The following is a 23,736-nucleotide window of genomic DNA, read 5'->3' on the forward strand; positions in this document are numbered from 1 at the left end:
TGCCTAAGAGTGGAATTGCTGGTTCTTGTGATAGACTGATTCCCATTTTCCTGAGGAATCTCCATTCTGATTTCCAAAGTGGCTGTACAAGTTGCCACTCCCACCAGCAGTGGAGGAGTGTTCCCCTCTCTCCAGCATAAATTGTCCTTGGTGTTTTTCATTTTAGCCATTCTGACAGGAGTAAGATGGTATCTCAGAGTTGTTTTGATTTGCATTTCCAAGATGGTTAGGGATGTTGAGCACTTTCTCAAGTGTCTCTCAGCCATTTTAAACTCCTCTATTGAGAATTCCCTATTTAGTTCTGTACCCCACTTTTCAATTGGATCCTTTGGTGTTTTGGAGACTTGCTTCTTGAGTTCATTGTAAATTTTGGAGATGAGCTCTCTGTCAGATGTGAGGTTGGTGAATATCTTTTCCCTTTCTGTGGGCTGCCTTTTTGTCTTGCTGACTGTGTCCTTTGCCTTACAGAAGCTTCTCAGTTTCAGGAGATCCCATTTATTAATTGTTGATCTCAGTGTCTGTGCTACTGGTGTTATGTTCAGGAAGCAGTCTCCTGTACCAATTCGTTCAAGGGCACCTCCCACTTTCTCTTATAAGAGGTTCAGTGTGGCTGGATTGATGTTGAGGTCTTTGATCCACTTGGACTTAAGTTTTGTGCACGGCAATAGAGACATGGGTCTATCTGTAGTCTTCTATATGCCAGCATCTAGTTATGCCAGCACCATTTGTTGAAGATGCTGTCAAAAAGACTCAATAATTCTTAATGTAAACTTCACAGTACTTTGTACTGCTGGGTCCTCCACTGGGCTCCATTACCCTTTGCTCTGGGGGCTGGGGAGCCACATTCATGGCAACTATAAGTGGCATTTAAGGTCACTGTAAAGTTTATTGATTTAACACTTGGAGTGGGGAACTTGTGAAATCACTGCCAGGATGTGTGGATGATTTTCAGTATGACTCCTAAGTATTAAGTAATGAATTCACCTGCTCTGCTTCTGACTTTCTAGGGCTGGAATACCCATGAGCCAAAGTAGACAAGTCATCACTCATCTGTAGAGGATGTAAAGGTAGGGAGATGCCTCTCCATGAAGCTCATTGGTAAAACTTTGCATGCTATCTTACAGGCATCAGGGGATTCCTAATGGTTTAAAACTGCAGAGAGTAAAATGATAACAACATTTTGGAGGTATAAATCTTGGGTAATATAGTAGATGCATAATAATGGCATGTTTTTAATAGTCATCTGGATTCTGATCTGGAGATCAGAGTGTGGGAGCCACTGGGTTAAAGGTGACTGGGTTTAATGACTAACAAATATTGTCAGAACCAAAGGGTGTTACTTATATCAGGCTCTAATGAGAAAATAAAATCTGTAAAGTCATAAGAAGGGAAAATATGTATACATATACATATATATATATTATATATGTGTGTGTGATCTATAAGAACTGTTATAAAGGAGTATTTGAACTATATTGCACCAAAGGTTATCATTACTTCATACTAAAACAAAACTATAAATGTTTTGTGAAGACATCTGCCTGGTGACTACTTAGTCAAGTTTGATGTGGATCTCTGTAGTTGAAGGCAGTTATTTCAGAAGAGAACAGCTTAATAATCTTTCTTCTTCTTCCCTGTAAAATCCCATCTTCCCTCAGTTCTTCGGCATATGCAAGTACATTCCCAGCAGCATACATTGTAGAACAATAAACTCACTATTTTCGTAGAATCTGTCTTAGTTTGTTATTTGAGGTTGGCCAGAGACAACTAAATAGTGGAGATGAGAGACAATAAAAACATGCACCTCCCAGAAAGGGTTTGTGAGGTGGGGAGGATGTAGACAGAGGAAGGAATGGGTTCTAAGGCAGAGTTTCCTTGATTGAGTATCTAGAATTCCTTAGACTTTACTGATTGGTTACACAGTAGCAATGCTGCCGGCAGGATGAAATGATAAGGAGGAAAGGACCACTGGGCTGTGAAGGCAGCTTTGGGAGGATGATGAGGGGAATCTCGGACATGGTGGGGTTGAAAGTGTCTAAGGAGAAAACCACGCTGGACCTATGGATTTGGATCCAAGAAAATGTGAGTGTAAAGCATATCACTACTAATTACTATCTGTTAGTACTCACAAATAATGATAAATTATAAACCACACATTTATTCTTTGTAATTCAAAGTCATATATTGTTTTTTTAATTATAAATGTTATCAAAATCCAGAATACTTGCGGGGGTAACAATCTTGAAAATTTAAAACTTTTTTTGCATTTGAAACCATGTATCAAAAAAGCACTGATAACATATTGAGAGTCAGTAACAGAAACTACAGCTGGACTTAATTCCTTTCTGGACGCCTTGAATAATTAGACTACTCTATTCAAATATTAAGAACTGTCTTCTGCTGTTTTTTCATACTCCAGTCTCTGCAATTTCTTTTGAGATTGCCTCTCCCTGGAACAGGAAGAAGAATAAGGAGTTTTGTTCTTGATTCTGGTATTCCAGTGAAGGATATGAACAAAGACCAAAGTGAGTGGGACTACCAGAAGTCAGAGAATTTTTTAAGTAAGAGGTTGGGGGATTGAAACGGAATCCCAATAATGGGTCTGAGTTCTTTTGGACTGGAAAGTGAACCACATGGAAATTCTACAGTAAAGAACAAGAGAGGTAGAAAATATGGAAAATACTTTGTTCCCTACTGCAGAGAGAAGAAGGCAAGAAACTAAATGTACTGGATCCTTGACAGTGATGCTCTCTAAAAATTCTTCCTCACAGGAAGTAGCACAGGTTACTTCCTATCACATAGATTAAATTCAGTTGGGTTGTCTCTCTGAAGAAGGGACTTTTATTTTTCAGATTTCTTCTTTGTTCATAGTTGTTCTAATGTATAGGGTAAGGTCCATTTGCTGAAGTAAGGCAATTGATATTTCAAATCCATATGCATGGCACATCCTCTCAGAAGGTTGCTGTAATTGTAAGATACACACCACCTTGGGTTGAGAGTTCTAGCAGATGAGGTCATCTATGGCTGGTGACTATAAATCACAAAGAAAAACAAATTCTGATCCCTTCTTCGATCCAGACTGAGCAAGGTACTCCATTACAATAAACAGCCAGAAAGACACAAAGACAGCAAAAGTCCCAGCTGCTTCCAGATGGAGGGCCTGGTATGACTTCCAATCCCACCAAGCACTCAGAATTCCACACTGTTCCATGTGATGGAGGTGGTGCGTGTAATTCCTATGAACTTTGGTTGTTCATCTATCTGCAAGAATGGGATGACCTACCATTGTTTACAAAATGCTAGCTTGCTCTTAGCACCTCTTGTAGGCAGTTGTTGAAACTTGACAGGGAATAACGCTCAGAATTAAGTGTAATGTTAGATCTTACTATGAAGAGCTTGTTTTTATAGTTGTCTCATGATGACGTCATCCCATGATCACACAAAGACAGCAGAGACAGAGTCTGCAATGCCTAATGCAAAAAGTATAAAAGAAAAAAGTATTAGTAGTAATCAATTTTCTTTATATGGTTTGCTTTGCAAAACTTAACTTTCATTTAGGTTTAGGATGAGTTAGTATCCGTTAACAAAATAATTTAATGATTATGCTCAGCTGTCAGTAAAAGCAAGGTAAGTTTAAAGACAAACACTAGAAGAGATACTTAAGACTTGTGTTTCAAAAAATCAACACCCAAATTACTTGCTAGCTGAATAAATGAATATGTATAAGATCTGTACTGCCCTGACATGTATTTCCTAAGGGGGAAAATAGCATATAGGATTTATTTTAAAATATTCAAAAACTTAAAACTCTCAGATTTGAAGTTGACTAAATTTTAATGAACCCTAAGTGTGTTAGGCTTTATTACTGCCCATTTGAAAACTGGATTTCATTTTAATGACCAATAATCAGGAAATGTCCTTGGGTCATGTAATAGTTTCTGCCTTTTGCCACTATTTATTGGAATAATGTGGACAGAACTGGGTATACAATGTTCAGGGAGCATGCTCAGGAAGAGTTTGGACCTCAGGGACACCCAGTGACCAGGAAGGCCTCTTCAGACTCAGACAGTGAAATTATGTAGGAGGCAGGAAGTACCTTGGAGGCTGGGAAAGGCCCATGTGAAAAGCAGGCAGTTATCAACCACCTTTTATATTGTGTCCATTGGGCTCCCCGGGCCCTACATTCATGGTCAGATCTTCGAACACAGTTAATTTTGAGCACATACTAGCCACTTTAAGAGACTGTGAGAGTCAGCAGCAGAGGGCCATGAACTCATTGGAAGATTTTAGGTTTGCCTCGATGATAAATACAAAAAGCCCTTCATATTTAGCCTAGAATATTCAACACAAGTTCATGACTTACCACAAACATTATCTCCCATTTTCACATGTGCATAGCCTTCTATTCCCCAGGAGTTTCCCCAGGAGTTATGCACAATCCAATATGGAGTATTTCCTGCAAAGGTAAGATGCTAAGTACCCTAATTAATTTATATCAATTAGGAACATGTACATTTCTGTATTTAAAATTGAGGTATACTATAAATGTATTTGCTGCAAGAAAAATATAAATGTAAAACAAGAATTTATATTTACTTTCTAAAACTTATTTTATCTAGATAGCTTAGCAACTTTGAATTGTGCTTATTGGCTCCTTCTACATAGTAGAATCTGTCTCAGTTCAATTTGTTTAATACTTAGATATGACAAGACAAACTCATTCCCAGGGAATTAGAAGACGAAGTATTATAAACACACAACACACACACACACACACACACACACACACACATATGATAAACTATCAGGTATGTCTCTATAGCCAACAGTTACGCTGAATACTGCTGATGAAGTATTCACTTCATATGAATGTAAAATTACCATTCACAGATTGGGGTGTGGTTCAGTGCCAAAGTATTGGCCTTGCATGTGCAAGTCACAAGATTGAATGCCCAGTAAAACACAAGACCCTCCCACATGGGGGGCAGAGAGAGGGAGATGATCAAAACCTGACGGATATGCCCTATGCCCAGAGAGCCATGGGTAAATGGCTCTGAGACACAGCAGGGCAGCTGAGCCCTCGTTCAGAGCTCCAATCCAGGGAGGGATTCGATGCAGTCGGACTTACCGGTTTTATCAAACCCTGTGATGAGAACCGCATGGTTCGCCTCTCCGCTCGAGCAGTGGTGCTGAATTACACCACCTAGGTAATCCTGCCAGCTCACTGCATCAACTATCACTACCAAAGGGCCGAAGCTCAGAAGTGCTTTTGCCATTTCATCTTCTTGGCCACTATGCAAGGAAGACAGGCATAGGTAAATATTTAACTTTTAAGGTAAAAGCAAAACAAAAACAAAAACAAAACAAAACCGATCTTTTAAATCAATGTAAGCACAGATATTAAAAGAGAGTTGACAGCCCAGGCAGGGCTCTATGGGACTTAAGGCTGTTAGGATCCCAGTCTCTTTCCATATCTCCTGCTAAGCACTTCTACGGTCCTCTCATAGTCCAAGTTTTCTGGCCCTCCAGCCATTTAACAAAAGAAGTATAAAACAGGAAGGAGAAGCTCTATGTCTCTGTTGAGATTTCCAGGAAGTGATACTCCTGTGTGGACAGATCTCATTGGCCAGAACTCTGTCATAGGACTGACTCTGGCTTATAAGAAGATATAGAAAGAGTTTTGTATCTGGTAAGCGTCTTAATAGATTGTGGGGTTTATTTTAATAATTATTATGTAATGTTTTGGTACTTGTAAATACATATCACCTCCAAGAGATGAATATCTGGCAGACAACCATATCTGTTTTTATCAGAGTAAGTTGAATACAGGAAATAAAAACAAAGTTCACTCAGAAAAACACTGGAAGATATGTCAAAAAGAAAATCAGAAGAAATAGCAAGATGTCAGGATAACTAGGTGCTTCTTAGCAAGACTGCAAAGCAAACTGTTGTTACATTTACTTTTGTTTATAGCAACATTTAGCATCCATCTATCCTAAATGTGTGTGACAAAACACTATTTACATTTTTAAAAGGCCAGCTTGCGGGTGAAGGTTCCTGAAATCATGGAACTTGATGGTTCAGGCCATAAAGATAGCATGTGCAGTTTATTGCTACAGCAAACTATTAAGTATTAGCACCTTTCAGAGTAAATGCTTCCTTACTGCACCTGCTACTGCCAATTTCCAGCAAGAGATCACTTAGTCCACAGATGGAAGGCGCTCTGAAAGCCTAACAGTGGAATTGACTACAACAGAAACTGCCTTCATTTTACACAAGGAGTCATTCAAAATATTAACCTGAAATTTGATTTGTACACTTTCAGTTTCTGCTCTAATGATTGATGTACAGCAATTATTAGATCCTAGGGTCAGACATAAAATTTTTAAGCAGGTATCATAGCCAGAGACAAAAGACAGGTCTTGGATTTCTCCAATCCTGGCTTCAAACCCAGATGATGTATATTGTATTGTACCATCTACCATATTCTATAAAACCATAACGTTACGGAACTGAATAGGCTTTATGTTCTGTAGTGTGTCTAGCACAAATTATGTAATATATCATATATATTAAATCTATAATAAATCTCATACCATTGACTCAAGCCTTATAATCTTCCTTTGCCTTCTAAGTTACCCAAGACCTAGTTCAGCTCAGCCTAGGTTGTAGTGCATAATACGTTCCTTTTGTCTTGAAATTCTTTTCGGTTTCCGTACCAAGTTTTGTGGAGGTTTGGGTAGATCACTGGGCCCTGAGTGACATGTTCTGAGAATGCTAGAGCTTGTGATCTCAGAACTAGAGAGGGAGATGAATGGACTCAGAGTGAGGTAGTCATCATCTTCATCGGCCTTCCAGTCCACAGCCCCCAGACCTGGAGTCTCAGATACACATCTGATGAAAGGAGTGGTACAGACACACTAGAGACTGGCCCACTGATAGTCGAGGCAGATGCCAAGGAAGACCCGCCATCTCCAGCCCTCAGCACTTTAGGGTACACCTCTACTCTCCAGAATGAGACTCCAGTGCTTTGTTAGGCATCCAGAACCTATCTATATTAAACCCAGGAATCATGGTACCTCAGTGGCACCCTCAACCAAAGGTTCTTATAAGGCTATGGAGATCAGTTTTGATGGGGATCAGAAGTGTGTTATCTCACCTCTGACCGAGAGTTTCTCAGCCATTGGCCTCAAGTCACAGACAAGATTCTGGCTGAAGCCAAATTGCTTTGCTCTGCTGTCTCCTTCCAATCCAGCTGCCAGGGATTTTTGTAGCCATTGCCTACATCTCTCAACTTCTCTGATGTTTCCTTATAGCTCTCTTCTTGCCTTAGACCTTCTTGCCTCCTTCTGTTAAGTCAAGTTGTTCAGTCCTAAAAGCCTAGACTCTTCCATGAAGAAGTGTGTAATATCAGGCCCCCATGAGAAGAATGGGCCCTGACTCTCACCTCCCTACTCCTCTAGTCCCCGAGAGAGTCTTCATATGCTGGCCTTGATCTTTTCCTCACTGGACCACATGGTCTCCTCCTTGCTCTGCAAGCATGCTGCACTGACCTCTGGCCCTCTGTCTCAGGACTTCCTCTGTTTGGAGCAACATTCATGATGCTGTTTTCATGAGCACATTATCTTAAAAGTCACTCCTCAATGAAGCTCCTTTCGTCAGCCCTTTTTAGGACTATATACTCCCCTAAAGAAGTGGTTCCCAACCTTCATAATGCTACGACCCTGTAATACAGCTCCTCAGGTTGTGGCGAGCACCAATCATATTTTTTCCTGTTAGTATTTTCAGACACATTCATTGGCATGCTCTTCTCCAACCGCTGAATGTCATCTTTCAAGCTCTCATAATATATGAATATTTATTGTTGTTAAAATTCAACCCAGCACAATTTTAATTAAAATTGTAGTCTCATATCTAGTTCAGTCTGTCCCATCTGCCAATGCTTAAAAATTATTAGTTGTGAATCGTAAATATCTGCAACTCAGAATATATGATATGTGACACCTGTGAAAGTATCATTTGACCCCAAAGGGGTCACGACCCACAGGTTGAGAACCACAGTCCTAGAAGCTCCCTCTTCCCACTGTTTAATTTAAAAATTCATACACCAAATATATCACATGTTCCTATTTGTTCTATTCGCCTGTCTTGATCATTGAAAGACAGTCCACAAGGATAGGAGTTTGTCTATGTTGCTTATTACCCAATCCCAATAGTAAACACTGGCCAGTAGTAACCTGAATGAATGAATCAATGAATGAATGAATGCATTCATGCTCTTTCTTAGACCTGATTCTGCCAGTTTGAGTTCACTGTGAAAATGCTTTAAAAATACAGAAGTTGTTGGGCTGTAAGCATTGCTTAGCACTAGAGTACTCACTTTCTCCAATCTACTTTCTCTCCAATTCATGCAGAGTGATATGATTCTCTGTCTCCTCCATACTTTCAACTTACTTCCCATGTACCTACCTAGCAAATAGTTATTCCCTTGATTCAATTTAATTACTTGCACCAGTCTGGTCCCTTTGTGAATACCTTTTCAGGTTTACTTTCCAGGAACTGGCAACTTACAAAAGACATGTTTTCTTATTTCAGGAAGTGTACTATTACCCTCACTCCCAAAGGAGACAGTGGCCAATGTCCTTGTAGTCAGAACCATGTGTAGCCAGTTATGGAAGAAAAGTTTTTTTTTTTTAGGGTTTTTTTTCCAGGGCCCTTATTGCAAAACAGGAGCTGGGCTGACAATCTCTAGTGCTCTGGGCACTTATACCTAGATTTAAAGGGTTATGCTTTGCTCAAGGATCTAATTTTACCCTGATTTCCTGTTTCCCATGGGTAGATGCCATCTAAATCAAGCATCAGAATTGAGCTCTTTTATTTTGTGTGATGTTTCAATAATGGCACAAAAACCCCAAATGCATTGATCAGTGGGAGCGGGAGTAGGCTGCTTCTTCTGTCTATCACATTCCCATTCTCCACCTATTTTTACGTGATTTTAATGATTGCTTACACTTGAACTCATTCAAAGTTCCCCATTTCTTAATTTCCAGCACTACTCCTTCCCTTTTGCCAGCACTCACTTGGCCTGCATCCCCACGACATTCATGAAGCATGCATGCTACAGAACTTATCTTCAGTGCTACAGTCTTCGCTCCAAGTTTTAATGTGTTAGGCCTGGGCTTTCCAATAGCTGCTTACTTGAGAACTGCCAGAACACAGCTATCCAAAAGGCTTCTTGTTACATAATCTGTGAACTGTGCAATGTGACTTTGGACAGACTCAGATATTAAGATTGAAACAAGCGCCGGTGTCTTAGCATCTGAATTTTCTGAGTGGTGGCAGACATATGTTATAGCTTTAAACTGACTTATAAGTTACTCATTTAAATTTCTTATTTTTAGTGTGATGATACAGAAAGGAATGTGCAGATTCTCTTTAGGAGACTTCTGTGACATCCCCATTGTGATCATCAGTTGAACTCTTTAGTAGGAAGTTAGTGCTGAGCCAAGAGTATGTAAGGGTAAGGGTACCTTCGATCAAGTCATCAATTCCAAAAACAGCACAGATGGTGTAGAAAATAAAGACAGAAAAACCAAGTCATTTACCTGAAGTCATATGCAGAAAAATCTTTGATTGAAACTCCTGATTGTGATTGGGGAAAGTAGCGACACAGGCCATTTTCTGCTTTGAACGGGTACTCTGAATCTTCTACCAACTTCACTTGTGTCTAGAGGAAATAGTCACAAAGCAATCACTCCCAACTGTTTTAAATGGTAAGTAGAGCTTACTTCAGTGCAGTCAAAGAGGTCAGGCTGCACCCAAGCAGCCTATGGGCATAGTTTGCTCTTAAAGTTCTAACTGAAACCACTAGGCACTTGTACCAAGCATTCAAGAACACACAAATCTTTAACTTTTTCTTTTGATTTTTTCCCTTATTCCTTTCCATTCTAGAACCACCATAGATAAATTCCATCCTCCTCCTCCTGTGGGCATGCTAGGCAACACACTTTCCTTCCAAGTCTCCTAAAACTGAACTATCAAAGCTCCAAGGTCAGACAGTGGCCAAATGTTCTTGGTATAGCATCTTGTGATGTAATGCATGTCTTACGGTTGTCTGCACAGGCGAATGAGCTGGGCTTACTTAAAGAGCAGAAGCCCAATCATTGTTATCTATAATGTGTCTAGAGTAGTCACTGGCATGTGTAGTAGTTTCCTGTAAAGTGAATGTATAATGAGAGGGCATTTGGGTTTGGACAACACTACTCGGTGACTTTTACAATGGACACCTCATTTTCTTACTTCATTCCTCTGATGCTGGATATGTAAGAGTTTTGGGGAGAAAATGTAGAAACTAGGGTGTAGTAAAGCCCTTAAGTAGAAGGTCAAGGGCTTAGCATCCAGGTTTTTTTCTGGCGACAAGATTCCAATTTTCAGTGCTCATTTCTTTGTCTACAAAGGATTATAAATCCAGCTGACCTGTTGTGTTTCTCTTAACACTGTCACTCAGGACATCTATGGGAACCAGTAACTGTATGCCCTAGTCCTTCTGAGATGTTTTGTGATCAGTTTCCACATGAAAATTTCCTACTAAGAAAAATGATGAAATCTTAACAATATCTTTCTAAAAATGTGTTTAAGATATCTTTACCCATTGATGTATCGATGACTAATTTGTCTGGAAGACACTACTTCTAGTACCTTCAGGGTCTGTGGCATAACTCAGTGGAGCTCTGGTCTGATCAAACCTGGCTCTGGTTTGATTCCCTGCAGTGCACTTTTGTCCCGGATTAAGTTAATCAAACGTTGTCTACTTTTGATTTCTGATCATTGGACCTTGATGAATATAGGAGAGTGATTAGATTCTGTGTACACAGAACATGAGTAAATCAGATTCGGAAAGCTGAGAAGGTTACCTCGTTTAGCCAGCTCAAGGCACTGAGAGGAGAGCCACCACTGCAGCCATAATTATTAAAAGAGCAGTCGATGACCTGCTGTACGCTGAGGTAGTCCAGAGGTTTCCCTTGGATCGCACAAGTCGACTCTATTGCACTCACCACACTGAACGCCCAGCATCCTCCACACTGCCAAGAAGACAGGGGTAGTATAAACTAACACAAAGTGTCTACATATATAATAAGCATTCATTCAAAATTTCAAAATGAAATTAAAATTTTCTTTTGAGCATTGACATCTAATTATTGATTAAAACTAAAACAGCAATGTCACTATTACCAAGTAAGTTAGCCAAACTAATGCATTAGGAGAGGCTAAGGAAACACTTAGAAGCACTGGTTGATTTACAATTAGTCAGTAATTTCACTTTATGAATCACTGTTTCTCAGAAAAGTATAAATGAGCTGCTTCTAAGGAAAGGAGATCCAAGAAATGGAATAGGAGCCACATAAAAGTTTGCACAATCCATAGGAAAGGCAGCAAACAGAGAAAGAGGGGGGAAAAGGGGAATTTAAAACTTGGCTTAATCATAAGAGTATGTACTGTAGAACCAGTATGTTGAAGTCTTGAGTGTCCTTATGGGGCAATTCAGGCTCTATGAAACACAGTGGTTTTAAGTGGTCTTAAAGTACCTACTTCTTCTTCTTTTTTTAAAAAAAGATTTACTTATTTATTACATATACAGTGCTCTGCTTAAATGCCAGAATAGGGCACGAAATTGAATTGTAGGTGGTTGTGAGCCATCATGTGGTTGCTGGGAATTGAACTCAGGACTCCTGGAAGAACAGTCAGTGCTCTTGACCTCTGAGCCATCTCTCCAGCCCCTTCTTTTTTTTTTTTAATAAGGCGTTTTCATGGCTCTGCTCAGGGATTTCATGGAGTTGTGGTGAAGGAACTCTGCAACCATGAGAACTTGAGAATGGAAAATGTAGTTGACATCTTATTTCTTAAGAGAAGTGCCAATACATTAGTCAAGTTAAGGCAGACGAGAGCAGTGTCAAAACATGGTGCCTGAGGGCCTTACCTCGCACCAGGCAACATCTGCTTCTTACCATCACCATGAATGTCATGGTAGTAAGTGGCTTGGTAGTAAATTTTAATAAACAATCGGAAACATCGAATTTGAGAACTAGGAAAAAACATTCTAATTAGATGGGACTAGCACAGTTGAGTATGCAAACCACTTTACTTCCTGTCCATGAGCTAAGCGTGGGGGGAGAACCTACTAATGTTTCTAATGCAGGTACCCTGTAAATGACATTTTGTGGCTGTAGACTTGACTTTCTTTGTGGTGATGATGGGACACATTGGAGGAGGAGGAGGAGGAGGAGGAGAAGAAGAAGAAGAAGAAGAAGAAGAAGAAGAAGAAGAAGAAGAAGAAGAAGAAGAAGAAGAAGAAGAAGAAGAAGAAGAAGAAGAAGAAGAAGAAGGTACTCTAATCTTATACAAACTGGTGGGCAAGTATACATTACAAGCCACACCCACACCACATAGTGCTACCATTTTCCTTCTGCCTTGAGATAGCTCTCCACCCATGATGTCACAATGATCCACAAACTTCGGGAAGAATACTGTGGGTCTTTTTCATGCTGAACTGTTTTATATTCCATTGATGTACTTAAATATTTACTAATTCTTCAACAAGCAAAGAAATAGTATCACCTTATTTGTGAGTTTTCTACTTGCTTGTAAAATGCTTCACACAACTTTTACACACTGTGACCTAATCTATTTCTCCTGTATCCACTTTCTCCTTACTGTCAAACTTGGGACAGTGCTGATCTGTAATAAAGTGTATGTAGCCTTGAAGCTACAGTGTCTGGACTTTAAAGGATACAGGTTGGATAGTATTCGGCTTCATAGGGGGTGAGCATGCAGACCAGGATTTCTGATAGAGCTCATTAAATGAAGTGAAGGTTAAAAATCCAGACACTGTGTGGGCAATCTCATTTCACTTTATTATCGTGTTTTACTTTTGAATCACTTAACACAGGCCGTAATTGTGTTTACTTTCCACCTGTTAGTTCACAGGATTCCTGGTTTGCTTAGGATGGTTACTGGGATGTACTCCCCAGGTAGTGTACTGAGTGCAATGGCCAGGGATGAGTGAGCACACTCAAGCAGGGTAAAAGCCAGGACTGGATAACCATCATAACTATGGCTCATCCTTCCAAGAGCCTTCTCTTCCATGTCAGATAACAAGTGCTAGTTTTACCTAGAAAACCCCATGGGTTCCTTGGTAAGTTTGATTACACTTGACCTTGAGATGCCTTCTAATGCTGGGACAATGAAGAGCGAATGGATGCAGGGCTTACCATCTTCTGGTTTCTCACTTGATTTACAACATGTTTGTCCCTCCAGTCAAATCTCAATGGCAAAGACACATTGGGGATGGGTGTCTGTCCTGCTGCTGGGTATCTGGGAGACCAGGCAGGTTTGCTCCCTAAATACAGAGCTGAAGAAAAGGAAGAAGAAACAATGGAGAACTCATTACATGAAGGGCTTCTCTGGAGCCTTAATTATTACATTTTTTAGCACACTGTCAAGAAAAAAAAAGTAGCTACCTAGCCAACCAGTCACTTGGAATTTTTCCTCAGTGTCTTTCTGTAACATGAAATGCATTTTCCTGAAAACTGTAAATGTAAATTTCTATAGTAGGACTGGAGGTAATATAACATGACATGCTTGGTAGAATTAGGCCAGGGATTAAAAATATGAATAATTAACATCGTTTCTTTTATTACTACTCACAAAACCATGAATATTCTGAGCAGAATTGGTGCTAGAAAACTACCAGTGTGAGGAGACAACGTCTGGTTGCAGCTGCATGGAAGTGCTGCATAGATGTGCATTAGTTGCATTTGGTCCTTCAGCAATGGTTAGCAGACAGTCGTCCTAAATTCACTTCCTTCATACTTTGCACATGGTACAAACTTCAAAGCTGACATTTCCATCACACAGTTTACAAGATTTTCAATGAATCATTTCTTTACTAGACAAAGAAGCTAGAAACAGGAGATTAATAAATAGTACTCTCAGACCTTACCTTTGAACTCTTCAGGAGATAGATAAGAAAACTGATTTAGTCCATAGAAGGCAGTGGAGTTATCATGAGAGAAAGAGTTCAAGTAGCGATGTCTATTAAGACTTTCCTGAAAGAATGAAAACATATTTCTTATGTCTACTCTTTCAGTAGACATAAATGTATAACTAACTTGGAGGTATTTTGGGTACAAAAGTCAAACTTGATTTTCAGGTTGGGCAAAGTATGACTTGTGAATCTATAATCCTTCTCCTCACATGCTGGGAGTATTACACACATGTCTTTTTCAAGTGTTGACAAGCACTAGACACTGGTGACACATTGTAATTAAATAATTATGAATATGAAATATGTCTTTCACATATCTGTTTTTCTCTGTGCAGAGTAAGGAAGCTTGGAAAAGGCCTAAGTTGATAAATGAATGAAAAAGTCCAAGTCTCTTAAGGCTAGATCCAGGATTATTTCATCTGGAGCAAAAGGCTTGAGAAAGGATGCAGTCCTTGGGGTCACCCCGGAAGACCAAGTTTTCCTATCTTAGTGAAAATCAAATAATTATAACTCTGTATTTCAGCAATGGTACATTTGCCTTTTCTGTGAAGATGCTTATATTCCTCAACACTGGCTAATCTTGGAGGTTACATGGAAACTTGAAGGACCATTGTTCTCCATGTTCACTTATGCAATATAGTATTTGTGTATATGACTCATAAACCAACAAGCAAAACCAGTGCACATTTATCAGTCTGACTTTTTACTTATCACCAGCACTTGGAGACATGCCTGGAACACAATACCTCCTCAGTAACCATCTGCTCTTTAATAATGACACATGTGAAACTTCCTCTTAATACGTTTCATTAGTTTGTTTTTGGCAAGGGCACAGTCAAGACACATCCCAGTATTTCTTCATCCTTTTTATTGAACATGACTAGAAGCACTGCTAACCAGAGAATTGTACAATTTCTTTTGAGCTTCAGGTACTTATTTTGGGTGAAGTAAGGTTTAGAATATAATCTGCATTTACACATCCAAAAATAGAACTAAATTTATAGGTATTTTTGCATGACATAAATGACAACATAAGTCATGGGATGGTAACTGCGAATGAATTTACAGGAAATCAGTCATAAGATGGATTGACCATTTTCTTAAACAGGAGAAGACAGGGCAGGAAAGGAGAATGTGGGATGGTTGTAGCATGTGGCAGCCATGGGAACAAGCATGACAGGCCTCCATCTGTGGGAGTTCAGCTGCTGGTGGCTGAACTGTCAGGGACCCACAGCAGGAAACTGCAGTTACCATGGTGCCCAACAGCTGATAAGTAAGCACTAAGGTTGTTTCTGTAGGAAAGACACAAAGAACCCCCTGATAGAGAAGTAATTCTTAAACATTAGTCACCTGGTGACTTCTAAAAACCTCTGAACATCCCTAGATCTGAGCAGAAAAGTTCAGGACTTATCTCACAACCTCCCGTTTCCCTATGTCACTCAAAGTTAGTGTTTCGTTGCAGTCTAACAGTTGATCCTGGCCCTCTCCCCATTCTCTCACAGATACGCACCTTTGATGAGGGCAAAAGGTGACACTGAGACATAAATTACAAATATCAGGAATGAAAAGATCATGACTATAGTGCTTAGGCCATTCTAATCATTTTGACAACTTTTTGATAATAAGTTTTATAATTTGCATGAAATGGAAAAATAGCTGGAGAAACAGATTACTTAACATGGAAGGAATAGAAAACTTAAATCCTCTTTATCAACTCTCGGCATTAAAATTGTAATTGAAAATTGACCCAGAAGGAAAACTATAGTTCCACATGGCTTCAGTAGTGAATTCCACACAATTAAGAAAGCAATAATAATAATTTTATAAAAAGCAAAGAATAAGAGTATGTCTCAACTTAAACAAGACCATGTTAGCATGATTCTCAACCAGAAAAGAACACCTCAGGAAAACAGGACTGACTGCTCATGAGTAAGTCTCCTAAACGTAAATGTAAAATCCTTAGTGAAACACCACAGTGATTCAGACAGACAAAATACATCATGATCAAGTGGACTAGATAAAAAAATGGTACACTGAATAGCACAGAAAAGTAAATCACCATAATGAATCATTTTAACAGAATACTGGAGTAAAGGACATGCTTTTTCCCTAAGAAGCTGTGTATTACTTCGAATGATAGCATGGTTAAGGTTGTAAAGCTAAGTCTATCTAGTTGACAAGTCGTTATAGTAACAGTAATGAAAGAAAACAGTGTAAGTCTGATCCGTTTTAAATACTCATAAACCTAACTGTCAATGAAGAGGAGACAAGTGACAGATCTCCCCTAAGATGGATCTCACAGAACCAACAGCGGCAGCAGCTCCCTCAGGGGTCCTGTCAACTTTCCCTTTGCTCAGTCAGACACCACTTGCAAAACACCACACATCAGTCTTGTTATCAGGCCTGCAGTTACTCCTGCCCTTTCATAGCTCTCCACAGCCATGCCAGGGACAGCCTACTTGTCATTGCTGCTGCCCTGCCAAGAACAAAATGTTCGGTGTCACTCCCTCCCTACAACTAATTTCACCCCCCTTCTTTAAAGGCTAGTAACACTGAAAATTCCTCCCTACCGGTGTCTGAAGACTCATAATTCTCTTACATCCCTTTGCACATAAACATACACACACACACTTGATTTTAAAATAAACTGAAATAAACATCTTACCATTGAAATTCAGTCTAAAGATACATATTCAACCTCTCTGTTCCCCACTGTCTTCATTCACAAATTTCATTTCACTGCCAGAGTACACAGACTAATTAAATATGATACTATTGGGACTGTGTGTAGTTCAATGACCAGCAGAATGAGGTCTAGTTAAACATCCCCAAGTTATATCTTCACCATAAAAGCAGAACATTTTGATTATAGAAAACATTATTCAAAGATCATGCTTTCATCTTACTGAGGTTAAAACGTACCAAGCACTTCTCAGCACACTACAAATGAAGACTAGCTATGACAAACAATTTGATATTGTACTCAAATATGCCATCTTAGAGCCTTCATCCAGTGACTGATGGAAGCAGAGGCAGACACCCACAGTTTAACACTGAACCGAGCTCCTGGAACCCAGTTGCAGACAGGGAGGAGTGATGAGCAAAGGGGTCAAGACCAGGCTGGTGAAATTCACTGAAGCAGCTGACCTGAACAAGGAGGGTAGCTCACTGACCCAAGACTTATGGCTGAGAGGCCAGCATGGGACTTACCCAGACACCCTGAATTTGGGTGTCAGTGAGGAGGCCTTGGCACTCTACGGGGCCTCAGGTAGTAGATCAGTATTTATCTCTGGCATACAAATGAATTTTGGGAGCCCATTCCTCATGTAGGGATGCTCTCTCAGCCTGGACACATAGAGGAGGGTCTAGGTCCTGCCCTGGATGATATGACAGACTTTGGAGATCCCCCATGGAGGCCCTCACTCTCCCTGGGGAGTGGAGTAGGGATTGGGTGGGGGGTTTGGAGGGTTTGGGGGGCAGGGGAGGAGGAGAGGGAGAGAGAACTGGGATTGACATGTGAAGCAAGCTTGTTTCTAATTTAAATTAAAAAAATACAATGCCAACAGGATCCCATATCTCAGAGGACTTATTCCCTTACTAGAACTCAATCCTAGTTTACTTTCCAGAAAGCTCACATTGTTTAAAATTCTATTTCACTTCTAGAATCATCTGTTATTTCCAGACACTCTTATTGTGTCCCTCAATTTTGGCTGTTGAAGTAAATTTCCTACAGACTCAGCAACTCTGAGTCCAGGTATGTCTTGTCGTATCACATCAAAATCTGTGTCTTAGAACAGACGGCAGACCAAAGGTCAGTCCACGCGTTCTACCACAGAGCACCAGAGGAGATGATGGTGTGCAGGTATACAGTAACCACCTCTGAAACAGCACACAATGCTAAAAGAAAAGTCAGAGATTCTCAAACTGTGGGCCATAAGCCCTTTGCAAGTCAGAAGACCCTTTCACAGATATTTCCATTATGACTCATAACTGTGGCAAAATTACAGTTATGATGTAGCCAATGAAATGATTTTAGAGTTGGTTGTCACCACAGCATGAAAAATTTTATTAAGGGGTCTAAGCATTTGGTAGGTTGAGAACTGCTGATCTAAGCCTTTAACGAGGTCTTGGCATTGGATAGAATCTGAGGCCTTACAAGCGTACAGCACATGATCTAGTGTGGGTCTGCCCCCTGCTCTTAGATGTCAATCACAACCCCATTTAACAGAGAAGCTGTGAAGAGGAAACCATACAGACCTTATAAAGAAAAATTAGAGCTCATAAGTAAGAAAAGTCTTTGAACAGATGCAATGACAAAATAAGTACTGACACCTACTTTCTGTTTTATTTTTAACTGTGTTTCATTGATTGATGTACAGTGTGACATCAGATTCCTTGGTGGAAGATAATTTAAGGCTAAAGAATATGAGGGAAATTTCCAGCCATTATAAAAATAGGAGAAAACTTGCCCTTTGGATATTGGCAGGTACTACACATCTTCAAACTGCTGTAATTAACACTGCTTCTTAAAATCCTTACTCTGGAAAATCTTGTCTTTTAACCCTTTCAGTGACTTCTGACATCCAAGCTTCTACACCTTTCAATCGGGTAATCTTGCATCTGCATGCATGAGTGGGTAAATGTGTAGACATGTATATGGTCATAGGTACGCATGCACCAGCATTCATGTGTCTATATATGTGTGTTTCAACATGTATATAAGCTTATGGGGATCACACGTCAAAGCTAAAATGTAATTGTGTGTTACTCCTATGCAATCCCTTCCATATTCTAACGTGAAGTTCTGCCGGCCTAGCTAAACTGTTGGAAATGCTTCCAAGCCCTTGTCAGAAAGGAAAGTGATGTTTACTGAACGTCAGAAGCTGACCCTGGTAGTGATAACAGACAACTCTGCTGATAAGAGCCCTGAACTGGTGTCAAATGGAGATTATGCTGAAGTTTTAAAATTCTTCAGAAACCAACATTTTTTTCCTGAGAAATCAGAAAGCCTCTCATTCCATTTCAAGTGTCTTGACTAGCCAAATCTTTCCAACTATGGGAAACAAAGTGGCAGAAGCTTGTTTTGTTAATGATACTTGATAGGCACAGTGCTTTTCAAAAATACCCTAGACTAGAAACCCATGGGGTGTTAGGAAGGTCCTCAGTTGAACCACAAGAGAAGAATGGTTAGGGAAACTTTCTTGCTTGTTGTTAATAATAATAAATGAAATATCCTTCCTTTTTCCTCCTTTAATATGCTCAATAGTATCTAGAAAAGGGAGCAATTCCTGAGGACCAGTTTGTTGGGCTTTCTGTTGTCTAAGAAAATTGTTCACAGCTACCAAGCCCACTAAACACACAGCTCAGGGTGTAGGAGGGCTGGCTAACCTAAATTCTTTCTTTGAACTCCTAGTTCTGCACGGAGCATTGGCTCACTTCGATGTGTCTTCTCAGAGGAATCAACTGAGGCTTAAAGAAGTATATGATTCTCCAAAAGTCACACAATCAGCGCATGATGCACGGAAGCAGCCAATCAACCTGTAAGGCACAGGTTGGGGGACATCTACTTTTGGTCCCCACCAGTATAAGCAAGGATATTCCTTTGTGATGATGCTCATGCTCACAGCACATGCCCTTCATCTTTGTTTATTTGTTTATTTCAAATTCAGGGACGGGTTTTCATTATGCACCAAGGCTGGCCTTGAACTTGGTGCCTCCCGTGACCCTCCTCCCTCAGCCTGTCAAGTAACTAGGGCTACATTAACTCATGCCATTGCCCATTTTGTAACATCATTTTTCCTTCAGCACTCTGAGCTCATTATTTGTTAAGCTTCTATCAATCCTCACTAGAAAATCCTAAAGCAAGGTGTGCAACAAATCTGTACCATGTATGTATGTAAAATGTTACCTGTGGAAACATCTTAGGTTATAGCAAGTCCAGCAAATTTAAGCAGGAACAAAGACTACACTCGACATGGAACCATTGCTGGGAATTTCTCTCGAGACATGGTATTTGTAAACCATAGATCCAGGATTCCCAGCTGAGAATTATGTTATCCCTTATTAAAATGGGGATGGTTTATATATGTTCTATTAACTGAGAGAATGTATTTTGTAATTATTAGGGCTTCATAATATTTTTTTTAGGAATGAACTATAGTGTCCCCATATACATAACAAGCTTTTTGTTTTCTGACAGAGTATATCTCAAACTTTCTAAATGTTCTGCACTACCATGCTCAGCTGACATTATTGTGAGATTGGTCATTGTAATATAACTTCTTGGAGTCCTCCCCATATATTATTTTTCACTAAGGAAACCTACATCAGTTCCTAACACATGATAAATGACACAAAATGTTGGACAATTGGACAAACAATCTGATCAAAATTTTTCTTAAAGTTTTTGTTATATTTCCATTTAGATACCATGTGCTTTAAGTTAAATATCATCAGACAATATCTGGGGAGCACTATTACACAACCTCAGAGTCATTTCTTTAGGATAATTTTCAAGCAGTCATGTATGAGGTGTATTTGGGGGAGATAATCCAGGTATCTGTGCTTCACTCATCATAATCACTCATTTAAAAATGGTATAATAACCCACCTCTATGTAAATATGTTGGGATGCACACACAATTTAATTAAGATGCAGCATAAGCCATTACAGTGTTGAGGTAAAGGCTCCTCAAATTCTATATACAGTCACATGTTGACTGGCTTGTCACTGTCATTCTGGTTGTGAGCCTAGCCTTTAACGGCTGAGCCATCTCTCCAGCCCGTCACTGTCATTCTGAAGGGAGCTTTTGCTTGATCCAGCATGGCATCTACAGTCCCTCACCTCATAAACTAAGAATGCGGACTGCCTTTGGTTAACACTGGATGGGGATTAGACCTGGGTTTTCCCTGTTGTTTTCCAGCTGCAGTGAGATGAACAGGTCTCCTCAGCACAAGCTCCATGCTCTCGACTGCTACAGGTTCAAACCTAAAATCATCTAAGCATGGAATGAAACACTGAGCAAAAGTAAAGATCCCTCTGTTTAAGTGGGTCATCTCAGGTCCTTTGTCACAGTGTTAAAAAGCTGAGTCTCGGGTGTGCCTTCCACAGGAAAACTCAAATGAACGTAAGCAAAGAGGGTAAGTGCAGGCCAGATAATGCTCATACCTAGGTTCCCAGCCAAGAGGTAAAAACCAACTCCATGCTGTAGGAGGATGCTGTCCCTTCCTTCTGAAGGACCTTATGAGGTCTCCCATAACAAACTACAGAGGAGTCTTGTCTGGTGGGCGTGCCAAGAGCTTCCATTTACAGAATGTTCTATGGAACTTACAGAGCTTCATCACTCATTTTTACTTTATAGCATACTTTAAAATTTTTTATTTTATTATAAAACAAAGGAAACTTCTAGATTCTATACACAGCTTGCCTTGTAAGAAACCAGAGTCTCAAATCAACTAATACAATAATTGAAACAATTTTGTAAAAATAAAGCTTTTTTAGGTTTTTATGCTATGTTTTACTTACCATATATTTTAATCCATAAAGGCAGAAGAATCCTTCTTAGTACCCATGGTCACCACAGAAACACAGCCCACCGTGCCCAACTCTCCAGCTGGCATCATCCAGGAGTGCCCACAGTTTGCAACTATAAAGACTAAATGCTCAGAAAACTGGGCATCCACCTTATCAAGCAAATTCCTCCTGGCAGGAACTGCTTGGAACCCTTTTCTTGGTGTTCTTATCTCAAAGTTTTTAGAATATTCTAAGATGTGGAATGTTTTGTTCAACTCTGCCCTCCCCCTTTCCCATATAGATTCTTGGTTGCATTTCTCTTTAAAAGAGTAGTGTTTGCAGACATCTGTTCCATGTTTACAACTGCCTTATGAGTCAAGTATGAGTAGGCAGGAAAATTACAATTTCAAACACAAATTCAATTTTATCATGTTTATCAGTGACTGTGCTTGCTAATCTCAACGGTTCCTTTACTGGAATTTGGGATCAACACAGAAATAAACCACTGGGCATATTACTGAGGATGTTTCTAGATCAAGGTAGCTGAGGAGGGAAGGTTATCCTAAACTTGGGAGTCATTACATCATGTATTGGGGTCCTGCATAGAATACAAATGAGAATGTGAACCAGGCCACAGCATCCATGCTTCTTGGCTTCCTGGCTGTTGATGCAGTGTGGTCAAGTCGCTACACACTCAAGACACCACTGCACAGCCAACCTGAGGGACTGTCCCCTGGAAGTGTGAGCCAAGTAGACCCTTCTTTCTTTAATTTGCTCTTCCAGGCATTTTTGTTTCAGCATCAAGAAAAGAAATTATATACTTACATGTTTGGCTGCCAATACTCAAGATTAAAAATAATAATAATCTATTTAGGCAACGAACACATTGTCAACATCGATGACACTGACTATTGCACCCCAGTGTCTGGAGATGACGTCAAGGGCAGGACTCAGTAACACACAGGTCAAAGTCTTCCGTGAGAAATAGACGGTGCTTCTGGGTTTGGTAACAAGAAATGAGCTCAAAAGCAACAAATAGGAGGAATAAAAGCACACGTTTTGGTTTGAGCAAAACACAAGGGTAGCTGGAGAGGAAGAAGACACGAACTTCTACTACTGGAGCTTCCCAAGCCAAAGAAGAAGAGGCCAGAGCTGCGGAGTTCCACGGAAATTACAGAACACAGCATCAGGAAGCTAACTGGAGAAACACTAGCTGCACCTCCAGTGAGCAGCTTCAGATTGACTCCTGATTTAGACAAGGGAGTTTTCTTTTCTAATAAAAATCGTGATGGCATCTTTTCAGATTTAAAAAATGTGTCAGCTAGCATCAGCTATAGGAACTGAGGCCAACTATGAGTCTGCATTCCAGTCAGTTTCCCTAGTTACTGGGAAAAATGGATCCAGGGTCAGCTAATCGGTCCGTTTCTGAATTTTAAGGCTGGAGTAAAATTGAAGGATTATTATGAGAACTGTTTTGGAACAACCCGAATTAAAGGCATGGGGATGTTTCCTTTTGTTCCACATCAGTCTCCACCAAGTCACAAAGAACTTTTTTAGTAAGGCTGTACAGAGTCCCCAGGACAGGGAAATCATTAACCCAGCACAGCAAGCAGCCTGGGGATCAATGAGCCTGCTGCAGGAGTTTGAACTTCCAGTTATTGGAGGAGGGAACTAGCGCCCCCTGCAGGCAGGTTTCTAAGCGACAGGTTTGCTGCGGAAAAGGAGACATGGCCAGCTTTGGGATTCCGAGGGTGCGGTTTCCCATTAGCTTTGCTTTAGACACATCTTTTTTTTTTCTTTTTAGTGCTTTGGGGCGCATCACATAAATCTCTGTCCTTGGGAATCAAAGCTTTAGCGTGGGTCCCTCCCTAGGAGCCCTGGAGCAGGGGACAGGTAGAGGAGGGAGCTTGGTACCCGCAAGGCGGCCGCCTCCCGCTGGTGGCTCCGAGGCCAGGTCCGGGCGACCCCGTGGCCCAGACAGCAGCAGCACAGCAACAAGAGGGTCGCCCACCGTGACTTCATCCTGGCGCCCGAGGTCCTCCAAGCACAGCCCGCTTTCTCTTTCGGTTCCTCGGCTCCACCCACCGCCCGAGTTGGGCGCAAGCCCAGAAGTAGGAAGCTGCCAGGGTCCCTGCTGTTTTGACTGTTTTGCTGGGAGGATCATCCTGAACCCTGTGTT

The 23,736-nt window shown here is 40.4% G+C and overlaps 1 protein-coding gene across 3 annotated transcripts; it reads right to left on the minus strand.

Moving 5' to 3' along the window:
- Positions 1-2,170: 2,170 nt before the first annotated feature.
- Positions 2,171-23,736, minus strand: Ctso (cathepsin O). Of its 3 annotated transcripts, XM_005076154.4 has the most exons (8): positions 23,472-23,636; positions 14,000-14,105; positions 13,269-13,408; positions 10,914-11,081; positions 9,606-9,727; positions 5,129-5,292; positions 4,364-4,456; positions 2,171-3,470 (listed from the first exon to the last, which is right to left on the minus strand). In XM_005076154.4, the coding sequence occupies exons 1-8, from the start codon at positions 23,577-23,579 to the stop codon at positions 3,436-3,438; spliced, it is 936 nt and encodes a 311-aa protein (XP_005076211.1). In that variant the 5' UTR covers positions 23,580-23,636; the 3' UTR covers positions 2,171-3,435. The 3 variants fall into 3 exon arrangements, with proteins under 3 accessions (XP_005076211.1, XP_040608540.1, XP_040608541.1); XM_040752606.1 differs by lacking the exon at positions 14,000-14,105 and having other exon boundaries at positions 23,472-23,736; XM_040752607.1 differs by lacking the exons at positions 4,364-4,456; positions 14,000-14,105 and having other exon boundaries at positions 23,472-23,736.

This window comes from Mesocricetus auratus, unplaced genomic scaffold (genome assembly GCF_017639785.1).
Source record: "Mesocricetus auratus isolate SY011 unplaced genomic scaffold, BCM_Maur_2.0 Super-Scaffold_100009, whole genome shotgun sequence".
Lineage (NCBI taxonomy): Eukaryota > Metazoa > Chordata > Mammalia > Rodentia > Cricetidae > Mesocricetus > Mesocricetus auratus.